At 41.4% G+C, this 15,636-nt stretch overlaps 1 protein-coding gene across 1 annotated transcript in view; it reads left to right on the top strand.

Annotated features, from left to right (window-relative positions):
- muc2.1 (mucin 2.1) overlaps nt 1-12,434 on the top strand; it is a 41,408-nt gene extending 28,974 nt beyond the window's left edge. Inside the window, exons 27-48 of the mRNA XM_061676023.1 lie at nt 294-582; nt 1,279-1,523; nt 1,704-1,883; nt 2,424-2,501; nt 2,593-2,753; nt 4,490-4,664; nt 4,777-5,024; nt 5,405-5,588; nt 5,666-5,876; nt 5,968-6,143; nt 6,252-6,321; nt 8,165-8,265; nt 8,349-8,380; nt 8,481-8,658; nt 8,763-8,867; nt 8,963-9,003; nt 9,101-9,223; nt 11,092-11,193; nt 11,666-11,794; nt 11,872-11,911; nt 12,002-12,125; nt 12,224-12,434. Coding sequence (XP_061532007.1) covers nt 294-582; nt 1,279-1,523; nt 1,704-1,883; nt 2,424-2,501; nt 2,593-2,753; nt 4,490-4,664; nt 4,777-5,024; nt 5,405-5,588; nt 5,666-5,876; nt 5,968-6,143; nt 6,252-6,321; nt 8,165-8,265; nt 8,349-8,380; nt 8,481-8,658; nt 8,763-8,867; nt 8,963-9,003; nt 9,101-9,223; nt 11,092-11,193; nt 11,666-11,794; nt 11,872-11,911; nt 12,002-12,125; nt 12,224-12,434 — 3,203 coding nt within the window. The remainder of the gene's footprint in view (nt 1-293; nt 583-1,278; nt 1,524-1,703; nt 1,884-2,423; nt 2,502-2,592; nt 2,754-4,489; nt 4,665-4,776; nt 5,025-5,404; nt 5,589-5,665; nt 5,877-5,967; nt 6,144-6,251; nt 6,322-8,164; nt 8,266-8,348; nt 8,381-8,480; nt 8,659-8,762; nt 8,868-8,962; nt 9,004-9,100; nt 9,224-11,091; nt 11,194-11,665; nt 11,795-11,871; nt 11,912-12,001; nt 12,126-12,223) is intronic.
- Nucleotides 12,435-15,636: the final 3,202 nt, after the last annotated feature.

Genomic DNA, 15,636 nt, shown 5'->3' with positions numbered 1-15,636 from the left:
AACAACAACAAAATCTACGACGACAACATCAGGACAGACCACCACAACTGTAGGTCCAACCACGACAACTAAATCTACAACCACCCCACTTGGACCCACGACAACAACTAAAGGGCCAACCACTACAAGTAAATCAACAACCACACCAGTTGGACCCACAACAACAACTACAGGACCAACCACTACAAGTAAATCTACAACCACCCCACTTGGACCGACAACAACAACCGTAGGACCAACTACTACAACTAAATCAACAACCCCACCCCCTGAACCCACCACCACAACGGAAGCTCCAACAACTACAACCAAATCTACAACCACACCAGTTGGACCCACAACAACAACCGAAGGACCAACTACTACAACTAAATCTACAACCATACCCGTCGGATCCACCACCACAACTGAAGGTCCAACAACAACAACAAAATCTACGACGGGACCTCCTTCGAGTTCAACGACAATTGCGGAACCTGTAACTGGAACTACAGAAAGCCCACCAACTGCCCCTGTCATAACAAAATCTACAACAACGACAGTGGGACGCACCACGACAACTGAAGGGCCAACAACAACAGAATCTATGACGACAACATCAGGACAGACCACCACAACTGTAGGTCCAACCACTACAACTAAATCTACAACCACCCCACTTGGACCCACGACAACAACTAAAGGACCAACCACTACAAGTAAATCTACAACCACCCCACTTGGACCCACAACAACAACCGAAGGACCAACTACTACAACTAAATCTACAACCATACCCGTCGGACCCACCACCACAACGGAAGCTGCAACAACTACAACCAAATCTACAACCACACCAGTTGGACCCACAACAACAACTAAAGGACCAACCACTACAAGTAAATCTACAACCACCCCACTTGGACCCACAACAACAACCGAAAGACCAACTATTACAACTAAATCTACAACCATACCCGTCGGACCCACCACCACAACTGAAGGTCCAACAACGACAACCAAATCAACTACCAAACCCACAGGACCCACCACCACAACTGAAGGTCCAACAACAACAACTAAATCAACAACCACACCCCCTGGACCCACCACCACAACGGAAGCTCCAACAACTACAACCAAATCTACAACCACACCAGTTGGACCCACAACAACAACTAAAGGACCAACCACTACAAGTAAATCTACAACCACCCCACTTGGAGCCACAACAACAACCGAAGGACCAACTACTACAACTAAATCTACAACCATACCCGTCGGATCCACCATCACAACTGAAGGTCCAACAACAACAACTAAATCAACAACCACACCCCCAGGACCCACCACCACAACTGAAGGTCCAACAACAACAACTAAATCAACAACCACACCCCCAGGACCCACCACCACAACGGAAGGTCCAACAACAACAACTAAATCAACAACCACACCCCCAGGACCCACCACCACAACTGAAGGTCCAACAACAACAACTAAATCAACAACCACACCCCCAGGACCCACCACCACAACGGAAGGTCCAACAACAACAACTAAATCAACAACCACACCCCCTGGACCCACCACCACAACTAAAGGACCAACCACTACAAGTAAATCTACAACCACCCCACTTGGACCCACGACAACAACTAAAGGACCAACTACTAGAACTAAATCTACAACCATACCCGTCGGCTCCACCACCACAACTGAAGGTCCAACAACGACAACCAAATCAACTACCAAACCCCCAGGACCCACCACCACAACTGAAGGTCCAACAACAACAACTAAATCAACAACCACACCCCCAGGACCCACTACCACAACGGAAGGTCCAACAACAACAACTAAATCAACAACCACACCCCCAGGACCCACCACCTCAACGGAAGGTCCAACAACAACAGCAAAATCTAAGACGACACCATCAGGACAGACCACCACAACTGTAGGTCCAACTACTACAACTAAATCTACAACGATATCCGTAGGACCCACCACCACAACTGCAGGTCCAACAACAACAACCAAATCAACTACCACTCCCACAGGTCCCAGCACCACAACTGAAGGTCCAACAACTACAATCAAATCTACAACCACCTCCATTGGACCCACAACAACAACTGAAAGACCAATTACTACAACAAAATCTACAACAACAACCACAGGACCCACCACGACAACCGAAGGACCAACTACTACAACTAAATCTACAACCATACCCGTCGGATCCACCACCACAACTGAAGGTCCAACAACTACAACCAAATCAACAATGACACCCACAGGATCCACCACCACAACTGAAGGTCCAACAACAATAACAAAATCAACACCCACACCCGCAGGACCCACTACGACATCCGAAGGTCCAACTACTCCATTAAAATCAACAACCACACCAGCAGGACCCACCGCCACATCTAAAGGACCAATCACCATCAGTCCTACTCCAGGACACACTACACAATGCTTCTGTGTAATCAATGGCAAGCACTACAGACCAGGTAAAGTAATTCAAATGCCCAATATTTCTGCACGTTGTCATTTATAACTGGGTTCTGTTTGTTCAACTGTTTTTGTTCCCCTCTTGTTCAGGCGAAATAATTCTGGACAGGATACATATTGGAGCGGACGTATGTCTCACAATGATTTGTTCTGATATTTGTGAGATTCACAACAAGACTGAACCTTGCTGGACCACACCCTTGCCAACACCCACCCCCCCTGTTCCTTCGTGCCCTAATTGGGATGTCGTCGTAAGACCTTTCATTTATCTCGGATATTTTAAGCTATTATTCTGATACACAGTGGTGCCTTGTGATATGAATGACCTGAGTTACCGGTTTTTCCAAGATACAAGCCATTGTCCTGACGAAATTTTACTTTGACTTGCAATTGCAAATGTAAAGATTCGAGCGATGTATGGTGGCAGGAAACTCAACTCACTTCTCATTAAGCAGCAGTTTGGCAAATAGTGAACCATTCTTCAGACAAATCGGCTTCAAGATGTTTAAGGCCGCTCCTGGTTCAAGTTAACTGTCAAAGTCAAGTTAAAATAAAGAGAATTAAACGTGCTTTTAAAACGACCAAACAACTTTGCCTCAGAAATGTCCCCGCTTGGTTAATGCGAACACATAGCTAACGAATAGCATCCATAGTTTCAGTGTTATAACCGGTTAAGCAACAGCTCGTTGAATGCAAACAGTGGAGCAACACATAGGCAGACAATATCACTGTATTCACAGGCATTATTTATTTATTCTTTATTATCATTGAAAAACGACTAATATTATTGCAGTTTATTGCGTCACTGAGATTAGTGGTAACTTTTCATTTGTGTCTAAATGATTGTATTATGGCGGCACGGTGGCAGACTGGTTAGTGCGTCAGCCTCACAGTTCTGAGGACCCGGGTTCAATCCCCGGCCCCGACTGTGTGGAGTTTGCATGTTCTCCCCATCCCTGCGTGGGTTTTCTCCGGGCACTCCGGTTTCCTCCCACATCCCAAAAACATGCATTAATTGGAGACTCTAAATTGCCTGTAGGCATCACTGTGAGTGTGAATGGTTGTCTGTTTGCATGTGCCCTGCGATTGGCTGGCAACCAGTTCAGGGTGTACCCCGCCTCCTGCCCGATGACAGCTGGGATAGGCTCCAGCGCGCCCGCGACCCTTGTGAGGAGAAGCGGCTCAGAAAATGGATGGATGGATGGATGATTGTATTATACTGCGCTCCGGTGGCCACGGCAAGCACACCAGAAGAAACAGCACAATTAATTTAATTGAAGCGTTAAATCATGACTCTTTAATTCTTTACATGATATTTACTTATGTTATTAGTCTGTTTTTTTGGTTTTTGTTTTGTTTTTTAAATCACGGACAATATTTATTCATTCATTCATTTTCCGTTCCTCTTATCCTCACTTGTGTTGCGGGAGTGCTGGAGCCTATCCCAGTTATCTTCAGGTGAGAGGCAGGGTACAATCTGAACTGGTCACCAGCCAGTCGCAGGGCACATACATTATAAACAAACAACCAATCATACTCATATTCACACCTACGGGCAATTTAGAGTCTTCAATTAGCCTACCACACATGTTTTGGGGATTTGGGAGGAAACCGCAGTACCCGGAGAAAACGCACGCAGGCACGCAGAGAACATGCAAACGGCACAGAGGCGAGGCCGTATTTGAACCCGGGTCCTAAGAACCAGTCGGCCACCGTGCCGCCCCCACAATATTTTTTTTCAAAACATTTTGTTGGGTCATTGGCGAGGCTGGAATGGATTAATGGCACTTTTACTTTATTTCAATGGGGAAAGGTGATTTCAGATTTCACTGTTTTGAGTTATGAGCGTGCTCACGGAACAAATTAAAGTCATATCTCAAGGCAAAACTGTACATGTATACAGTATTACTGTATATTTTTACATGAATATATAATAAAACAAGGTAGATAACACGTGAATGACTTTTTTAAACCTTTTTTTCCCCAGCAAAATGAGACCTTCTTTTTGTGCAACTGCACCATGGCGAGATGCATTGAGAACAATACAATTGAAATTATTCCATACGAATGTCCACCCTTAAAGAACATTACGTGCCTCAATGGAAAGAAACCTGTTCTTGTTCATGACAAGAACCTGTGCTGCAAACATTATGCTTGTGACTGTAAGCCATTCTGTGTTTCAGACCAATTTATTACTAATTGATCCATGCTGACTTGCTCTATTTGTTTGTTGACTTGAGTTTTGATGAGTATTTTCTATAACGTGTTTTTCAGGTGAATGTAAAGGCTGGGGAGATCCCCATTACATTACATTCGATGGCCTCTATTACAACTATCAAGGAAACTGTACATATGTCCTAATGGAGGAGATTGAGGCAAAACACGACTTGAAGATTTATGTTGACAATGTCTATTGTGATGCCAAGGAACATGTTTCATGCCCGCGGTCATTAATTATCTCGTACAAATCTGATGTAATTGTACTCAAGAGCCAAAACCATGTTGGAGCAGCAGAACTGGAGGTAATAAAACATGTTGTTGCATATTGCGTTTTTCAAATGTAGTAGACAGTGTACTATTTTGTCATTAAAAAGAAAGCTTTGTGATATTTAACATGGAATAGTGACATTTTAATCATTTTAATTGTAAACGGGATTGCATTAAATAGAAACGAGTCATTGTCAAGGCTACTCTGAACATGTGATGGTCTATAATACTGGTGGTCTGTCCTAGATACATAGTATGTACTACATTCAAATAATAATGTATTAATTGCCATGTTTGTTTTGTATTCAAAAGAAGCTATGATACTGACCCCAAACTCCCTATTGTCTACTGCATCCGCTTTTACAAATATGTTTGCCACAGATCCTTTATTCATACATTTTTTTATGTCTTTTAGGCCTTCAAAGATGAAAAGCGTTTGAGACTACCCTATTTACAACAAGACATAAAGATCTTCAATTCTGACATTGCCTTGGTTGTCGAGCTCATATCCTTAGACGCGATTATTACATTTGGATTAAGTGACTTCACTGTCAACCTGCCCTACAGGTTTTTTGACAGCAACACACGGGGCCAATGTGGTAAGCCTTCCATTCCAGTTACTACATTTATACATCATTGCTACGAAGTATGCCAATGTTATTTGTGTTGTGACCAGGCAAATGCAACAACAACCAGGCAGATGACTGCATGCTGCCCGGAGGGCAGATTGTGCAGAGCTGCAGTGCGATGGCTGATTTTTGGCCTGCAAAGGACATTCACCAACCAAACTGCGAGATACCATCTGTGATCCCGACCAACGAACCTCTACCCCCACCGACACTCACTCCATGCAAGCCAGACTCTGATTGTGATCTACTCTTGAGCAGGTAGATTCTTTAAATCATAACAGTGACACATGTGAGAGAGCATCAGTGTTATGGTTGCCATTCAGTTTTAATTTATGTTTTTCTTCCACAGTGTCTTTGAGGACTGCCACCCCTTTGTCAATCCTGACAATTACTATCAAGGATGTGTTTTTGATAGCTGCCATGTCTCCAACCCAGCAATAGAATGCATCAGTTTACACATGTATGCTGATGCCTGTGCTCAGGCTGGAGTTTGTCTGCACTGGAGGAATCATACCACATACTGTGGTAAAAGGGCCATTTTGCTTGTGTAATCAGAATCACAATGTACAGCTTTGTACGGTTTATTGTTCAAGATATGGCAACCAACAAGGAAAGTATGTTCTTCACTTACAGAAAGCGATTGCCCACCCGACAAGGTCTATAAACCATGTAGTCCTGCACAGCAGCCAACCTGCGAAGACAGGTATGATGCAATTAAAAGCCGTTCTTATCTTTTTTTTAATTTATTTTTGCATGTACTGAGGCAAATGGCAAATACTGGATGATAGCATGACAAACATGTCATGGTTTCCTAATAAGATAAGAATGAGTTAATGGAAATCAAAACTAACTGAAATAGCAATCATAGGTCTTGATTTACTAAGTTCCCATAAACCAGGCGTTAAATTGCGTTTTCACTAACAGATTACGTGCACTGTTCGTAGGCAAATTGCATGTGATCAACTTAGATTGCAGTGTAAAGGTGGTGGAGACCCCTGTCTGAGGGGGCAACAAGTTGCATGTGGGCAGTCTATTACTCTGATAATTTTGAGTAGCCAGTAGCCGCATTGAAAGCCATGTTTGATCAAACTCGTAGCGAGTACGTGGCAATTGGATTTGTAAGTAAGTAGATTAGATGATGAAAAATGGAAAGGCAGTTGATCCCAATGTCAAAACTGTGGAAGCATCTAGGAGAAGTGGCTGTGGAGTTTTTGACCAGGTTGTTCAATAGCATTTTAGAATTCTATTCTTTTTAAGGAACAAGGGCGATGTGCAGAGCTGTGGGAACTATAGAGGGATAGAGTTGATGAGCCACACAATGAAGGTTTTGGGAAAGAGTAGTGGAGGCTAGACTCAGGACAGAAGTGAGTCTTTGCGAGCAACAGTATGGTTTCATGACTAGAAAGAGTAGCATTGATGCATGTTTTTGCCTTGAGGGTGTTGATGGAGAGCTCTAGAGAAGAGCAGAAGGAGCTACATTGTGTCTTTGTAGATCTTGAGAAAGTCTATGACAGACTACCAAGAGAGCAACTGTGGTACTGCATGCGGTCTGGAGTGACAGAGCAGTATTTTAGAATAATACAGGATATATATGAGGGCAGCATTGTGATTAAAACTTTTTGACAGCACATCTGAAAATGTGGTCTGGGAGAGTCCAGCACCAATTGCCAAAATGCGCTGAGATGGCCCAGACCCAAGGAAATGCATGAGTTTTGTTATAGGCGATGTGTCATCCCTCCTTGTTGTGACCAGATTCAAGCCAGCCCTTAGATAATTCAGAAGGTCCAAAATTGCATTGCTGAATAGACCGTGGGTTGCAAGACGTTCTGTATCTAGGATTTCAAAAATGTTTATACGAGCGGAGAAGATCCGTTCTCCCTGTCACCTCTCATTTTGCCTACGTCTCCTCCTCGCCACAATAACTGCGTTGCCGATTTGCACCTCCCTTACACACATGGTATTTAGAAATGCACAATCAGCCGCCAAAATTCGTCTCAGGTTTGATAAATCACAATGCTTGTGCTAAATTAATACATTTGCATCCACTCCCAGTATTTTGCGCATTGAGGTAGAAAAGCGCAAAATGTATTGCGTGATAATTTTGTTTGGCAGATGCAATACCCGGTGTGCCCGGTTAGTAAATCAGCTTCCGCATTCCTTTGTAGGTTCAACCAAGTTTGTGCCTGTTTGTGCACGCCAATAGTAAATCAGGCGCATAGAGCGCCGACCTCCACCAACTCTGGCAAGCAGACAGAAGATGCAGTAAAGGAGTTATTCACGTTTACTCTGCCATCAGTTATCTGCTATATGCTTTAGTTGCATTAATTATATAGTTGTATATAATTTTCAAATGCACTGCCTGTGTGCTTCTGTCTGAAATGTCCTTTTTTGAAATAGTTGCTATGATTTGTCCTAGGAGCACAGACAGTTGAACTCGGCAGAGTCACTTGTGACAATTGGTTGAGTAAAGATTGTGAGATTTGAAAACATGGGATTTGAAGTGTTTTAAATGTATTTGTTGTTTGTCAATGATTTAAACTTCACAGTCTTTATGAACGAAGGCTGGACTACATAACTGAAGGCTGCTTTTGCCCTGATGGAATGAAGCTCTTCAACAAAGAGTCAGGCATATGTGTTGATAAGTGCGGTGAGCTTAACCTCTCACTATTGACAAGCTGACCACTGTCACTAATTATAAATAGTCTAATGGGATTGATTTTATTCCAACAGGATGTCTTGATCCTGAGGGTATTCCTCGTGAGGTGAGTCAAGTCCAGAAAGATCATTAAATAAAGCAATTGTGGGCCATTATTTCCCCAAATAACAACTTCACTTCGTCACTGCTGTGGTTTATTCTATCAGTTTAATGAAAGGTTTGAGTACAACTGCCAAAACTGCATCTGCGAGGAGATCACCAAGACCATAAAATGCCAACCTAAGGTGTGCCCACCATCGCATGTAGTTAACTGCTCCGGTCCAGGCTTCGTCCTTGTCAACCAGACCAACCCTGCAGACCCTTGCTGTTCTGCCTTCGCTTGCAGTAAGATGTGAAGCACCAGTGCACAGTCACTTTTCATCTATTTATAGTCACGATGACACAGGTGCTTTCAGGTATTTGTCATTGTCATTTCATGTTGTCCACAGATTGTCAAAGTAGCACATGCTCACTCATCGATGTGGTGTGTCCAATTGGGTTTACCTTAGTGGTCGATGTGCCAGAGGGCAAATGCTGTCCAGAACACACATGTGGTGAGCTCTTGAGTTTATGGCTGAATGTATATGACTACTGATAGGCTAACCCTATTCACATGACACGCCTCGGCATGTCTCTTACTCTGTTCTAGAGGCGAAAAGGGTTTGTGTCCACAAAAAGGCTGAATACCAGGTACGTGATTTAATTTAATATTTGATATATTCAGTCAATTAAAGATGCATACACTGATGCGTCATGCACTCATTATGAACACTTCTTTATTTTCTAGCCTGGTGATTTGGTTCCTGTGGTTCCATGTCAGGAGTGTAATTGTACCAATGACGTGGACCCAAAAAGCGGTTTATTACAAATACATTGCGAGGTTCAACAATGTCGAGAACAATGTGAACAGGTATGCAAAAACTAATGCAGTGGAAATGTATTACTCAAAGATCATGTGAATTGAATTCACAGACTTGTTTTGAAACACAATGTCCGTTCTTGAAGATAATTGCTGAAAACATGCAGACTTAGAACAATGTAGTACTGAATTGTGGCAATAGAGCATGGAACCATTATTCGCCATTTTAGTTTTCCTGATTTTTGGGAGGGGGCGTGGCTTAAACGGTGGCTGATGACGCACTTTGGCATCCGCCATGAGTCGCCCTTTCCAAACTATATAAGAACTAATCGCCTTCATTCACGTCAGTGGTTATCCGGCGTAATTACTTGTTACTTAGTTATAATTACTTAGTCCATTTCTACCACTACAGCATGCACTCAGCTAGCCAGCTATGCATATACCCACAAAATGCTTCTTGCCTGGACGCCACACATTACAGAACATCTCAGTGTTGTTATCGAAATTGTTTGTGTTATGTATTTTGTGTTATTCAGGCTAGCGTAATATTTTAGAACTCAAAGCATTGTGCCTCAAATGTCTTTCATGTAGCGTGAGCCACAGGCTGAATAACCCCGGCGTTAAATAAACGCTTGACTTGCCCAGTTGGCCAGAAATGAAGATGTAGGACTGTGTAGGCGTAATAAAGATTTGTGGTATTTTACTGACAGTTGAGAGGGGTGTGGTTTCAGCACATTCAGTGGACACACCCACAGCGTTTGATAGCAGAAAGAAAGACGTGGTTTTTCACGATTTTGAAGCCTCATTTTATATATTTGGTAATTTGTTTTGTATTCATTCAAATTTGGCAAGCTTGTTAACAACACTCTTCTCAGTGGTGTGTGAAATTTATAAAGACATGTTTATTTTCACTTTCCATCCCAAAATTATTCATACTCTTCCCATGTTTTGGTGTTTCTTTTTCTTTTTTCTTTGGTAAATGGGTATCTTCTGTGCCCTCGTGAGGATGAGAGGTACAGAAAATGGAGGGATGAGAAATTATATCTTCTGTTTGGAATTGGCACTAGAGTTTGTGTTGAGTGCGAATGGTTGTTTGTCCATATGTGCCCTGCGATTGGCTGGCAACCAGTTCAGGGTGTACCCCACCTCTCGTCCAGAGTCACCTGGGATCGGCTCATGCACGCCCGCGACACTTAGTGAGGGTAAGCGGTTCGGAAAATGGATGGATTAATATACACACAACACACACACATACACACACACAGACACGTATATATATATATGTATATGTATATCCATCCATCCATCCATTATCTGAGCCGCTTATCCTCACAAGGGTCGCGGGAGTGCTGGAGCCTATCCCAGCTATCTTTGGGCAGGAGGCGGGGTACACCCTGAACTGGTTGCCAGCCAATCGCAGGGCACACATAAACAAACAACCATTCGCACCCACATTCACACCTACAGGCAATTTAGAGTCTTAAGTCAACCTACAATGTTTGTTTGTAGGTTGAAACCCCCCCACAATGTTTGTGGGGGGGTTTCTCCGGAGAACCCGGAGAAACCCCACGCAGGCACAAGGAGAACATGCAAACGCCACATGGAGGGGTGGCGTGTTTTATATATATATATATATATATATATATATATATATATATATATATATATATATATATATATATATATATATATATATATGTGGAACGTTTTGTCAAAATGCAAAAAAAAAAAAAAAAAATTCATTGAGTGTTTTTTGTTTTTGTTTTTTTCTTAACACCTTACAGTCTTGAAACTTTCTTGTGTCACTTCCAGCTGAAAGAGTCAACAAATAAAATCCTCAGTATGGCCAGGTTCTGAATAATTTCAACTGTATGTGGCCAATCCACACAGAGGTCAAACTCATTCTTCCCCGTTTTCAGGGTTATGGATATACGGACGCCAACAAGATGAATGAATGCTGTGGACGGTGTGAACAGACCCACTGCATCTTCAACGTTCGTGGTACTCAGCAGCTGCTGAGGGTGAGCGGGATGACTTTAAATGTTGTTTTATTTGATTAAAGTGATATATACATGGACTAAACCAGTGATCCCCGACCAGTGTTGCTGCGGCACATAATGATATAATAATAATATAATAATAATAACGAAATGCTGTTCCACTAGATGGCAGAAGGTAGAATTAACCTGTGTATCCACCTGTTGCACTTCATACAACAGAATAATAGCTTTGTGTTCAACTAAACACTCCCAGATTTTACACTGAATACGTTCATTTGCGAGTAAATTGAGATGAGATCTTCGTTATTACAGTACATACCTTTATTGGGGCATTTTTGTTTGGTGGTGTGCTATGAGATTTTTCTCATGTAAAATACAGTGCGTGCCATGGCTCAATAAAGGTTGGGAAACACAGGATTTAACGATTAGCAATTACAAGCAATACATATTGATGGTGCAGAGTTAGAAGTAACAGTGTTGATCGTGTCTTCAGCAAGGTGATACGTGGTCATCACCGGACAACAAGTGTGAGCATTACACCTGTTTGAGGAGCGGTGAGGCTTTCACAGCAGTCGCCACACACATTGTGTGTCCGCCATTTGAGAAAAGCAACTGCACACCTGTAAGTTTTTCTCATCTGATGGAAAATAATTCAAAATGAAAACGTGTCTCCTATTCTGTTTATATTTCTTCCTTTAGGACACCATTCAAACTGCAGCAGATGGATGTTGTCAAATTTGTGAGTACTCAGGACGACCTTACTATTTGCTCCAAATCAGTAAAAGGAAGCTAATTGTGATTCTCTTTTGGAAAAAAAAAAAAAAAAAAGGTGTGGAGCAAGAGAAAGCTTGCAAGCCAGTGCCTAATAAAGTGTACATCACACACATGAACTGCCAGTCTCTTGATAAGGTGGACATTCCATATTGTGAAGGATCTTGCAACACTTACACAAAGTAAGCTCTTTACACACACACGCATAAGAAGTGAAAAAACAAGAAATGCGCAATTTTATTATATTAACTGATCTCGTGTTCCGTGTCTGCTCCTTCAGATACTCAGAGGAAACGTCCACCCTGCAGCCTTCCTGCTCCTGTTGTAAGGGGGTCCGATCTAGCGATCGCACAGTGGACTTGCTGTGTCTGAATGGAGACATTGTTCCTTACTCCTACATTCACGTGGACGAGTGTAGATGCTCCGCCAGCGACTGCACCAAAACTGCCGCAGGTCCCGCTCGAAGGAGGCGAAGCTTTACCCTCCTGTAATTCCAAGTCTACCTTGGGCCAAAAATTATAACACATGTACAGTTGTCAACACTCAAAATCAAATAAAAGTACAGCATCTCATGCCTCCTATTGGTTTCTTTTTGCTTTTGCATTTCATACTTACAGTGGATATAAAAAGTATACACACCCCTGTTCAAATGGCAGGTTTTTGTGGGATAAAAAATGGGACCATTTAAAAAAAAAAAAAAAATCCTATAACCTGTCCAACTCAACTGATTTTTTTTTTTTTTTTTTTATCTTTTTGAGAGGGAAAGTAATCATAAAAAAAACTGAAATAATGTGGTTGAACAAGTGTGCACACACTCATAACTAGGATGTGGCTGTGTTCAAAATTAACCCATCACATTTAAACTCATGCTAAATGGGTGTCAGCACACACCTGCCACCATTTAAACTGCCTCTGAGTAATCCCAAATCAATTTAAACTATTCTAGTCGGCTTTTCCTGACATGTTTTTGCTTTTAAGCAGAAGCCTGCGGGTTTTGTATTAACACTGACCACTGTTTCAGACTATTGTGTTTGTGCCAAATATACCTCTTGGAAACATGGCCAAAAAGTTTGGTTTGGTTACATCGGACAGTAAAAAAAAAATCACCTAAACACATGAGAAAATGTCAGCTGAAACCAAGCAGTCAGTGTTTGCGCACATTCATATTTAGAGCTAATCTGATGCACTTTAAATGGTGGCAAGTGTGCGCTGACTCCCGTTTAACATCGTACAACAGATCATGATTCTGAACACACCCGCAACCACATAATATCAGTTATTTTGACTTTCCCTCTGAAAAATATATATTTACATATATTTAAATTCAATTGAGTTGCGCAGGGTATAGGTCACATTAATGGTATAAAAAGTTTTGAAATGATGTCTCATTTTTGTGTATTACAAAAACCTGGAATTTGAACAAGGTTTTTTAACCACTGTAAAACTACCATGTAGAAGAATAACAGCATTAACATATAGTAGATACAAAAATAATGAATAAATGCACAATTAAATATAGTCCAAGTATAAAACCCTGCTCTAAAAAGTGTGATCAAATTGTAAAATAATAAAATGGATACATTTAGAAAATGACTAATGGTTGGCATATGAAATAAAATTAAAGAGGGTTTGACTTATTTCTGCTAAGCAGTTTATAGTAATTGTATTTGTGGAAAAAAATGCCCTCGGTAACAAAACACACCACAATGAATTTAAAACCATTAAATGCTAAAGTTGATCAGAAATCATTTATTTTGGGAATTTTAGAAACAGCAGCTCAAAGATAAAATAATACAAATATATTTTTTGTACAAATCCTACATTTCTTCACTGAGATGAATTACCAAATCATTTGTAGTTCTGCCTTGCATCTTCATTGTCAAGCAGCTCCTCCAAGGACAAACATTCTTGTGGTCCACACATACCGTACAAGACGGGGAAGCTCCATTCGTGCTTGTCTGAGCGTGGCGGTGGGCATTGTTTGTTTACAGAGGGTTTGCCAAATGACTTGGGACAGTTGACAAGAGGCTGGACTGTTCCGAATGTCGTGAATGCATATTGACACAATGATGTTTAACTTCAGCATGTTATTACGCTGCAAAACTGAGCTATCAGTGACTAGTTTATACAAACACAAATGTTTGAGTAAGATGGCTTAGGACTTAACAAAGACACAAAAAAGTACATCTGCATTTTGGATAAATGAAAGTCAAATATTTGATGTATGCGATTTCGATACAGAGAGATGCGGTTCCCTCAATAGTGAAAAATGTTTTACAACAAATGACCTAAGGATTTAGGGTGTATGTGTCACCGAAATGAATTTTGGTTCTTATGTCGGTATCTTTTGTTCTGAATCTTGTTGTTAGTATTTTTGTACAAATAATCACATACCCTTCTCAAAAAAAAAAAAAACTTTGGTATAGCTGGCTTTCAGGTGAAATTTCAGGATCAGTCTAAAATGCACCATAACCTTTACCTTAATTTGAATTTTGAATACACCTCCACTGTTCACTGTTTCAGTTCTTTCTTTCTTTTTTTTGCATAACTTCGTTCTCTAACAAGGAGCTGTCGTGAATGTCCTTGGAAATTTTAAATAAAACAACACCTGTTGTGAATGTTGCCGTCGAGCCCACTTTAACATATCCTACTTCTTGTCTTGCTAAAATTAGCCCTGCCTCATGAAAGTGAGCGACTTTATAGCCCGCCACATTAGTCTGACTCTTATTACACCTTGCCTCCCTCCAATGTCTGTAAAGGCAATAAAAGCATTGTCACTGGTGGAGACGGTACTTCATCCACTACACTGTGTGTATGTGGCATTGGACACAAATACCCCAGCAACGGCGCAGACAACTTCACAGAGCAATCCAGTATATGTGCTGTTTATCAAAAGTCTGTTTATCAACTTTACCTCCCACAGGCTGGTCTTGCTGTTTATTTTGTATTGTTTTGTTTTATTCCAGGAAACGATGCATCCGTGCGCCTTGTCCGGGACCAGTGGAACAGCCTACAGCCACACAACAATCCATTTTGCCAAAAATCCTCTTTAAAAAGGACAAAAACTGACAAAGGCTAATGCAAGGCAACGCTAGGATTGGGGACCCTGGTTGACACCAGGGCGTCCATAAACCAAGTGACGTGGATCTAAAAAAAAAACGCTTCAAACTCACACCCAAAAATATCTCACTCACGCCATAATACATCACTCACACACATCCAAAAATCTTTCACGCATCAAATAAACCTTCACTCACACCCAAGAATTCTCATACACTCTCATCAAAAAACAACTCTCACACGCACCAAATAAAACTCACTTGCACCAAAATACCTCTGACATACAACGAAAAACTGGCACTCACACACAAAAAAGTTCACATTCACTAAAAAAAACAACTTACGTTCACTAAATAATAATAACCGAAATGCCTATGACACACACCAACAAAGCACACACACAAAATGTCCTCCATCACCAAAAAACTCTTAAAACCGAAAGAAAAATGCAATCTTTTTTTGTGTGTGAGAGCTTTTTTCTTTCTCATGAGAGTCAAAAAATGGTCTGTGTGAGAGTCAAAAATAGTGTGTAAAAGGAAGCTTGAAAGTGAAATAGGAAGGGACAGGTTTTTTGACCAATGTGAGAGGCTTTTTGATGTGAGTGTTGTTGTTGTTGTTGTTGTTGTTGTTATA

This window comes from Phycodurus eques, chromosome 5 (genome assembly GCF_024500275.1).
Source record: "Phycodurus eques isolate BA_2022a chromosome 5, UOR_Pequ_1.1, whole genome shotgun sequence".
Classification (NCBI taxonomy): Eukaryota; Metazoa; Chordata; class Actinopteri; order Syngnathiformes; family Syngnathidae; genus Phycodurus; species Phycodurus eques.
Note: the sequence above shows the minus strand (reverse complement) of the source record. Positions and strands in the feature narration are given on the sequence as shown.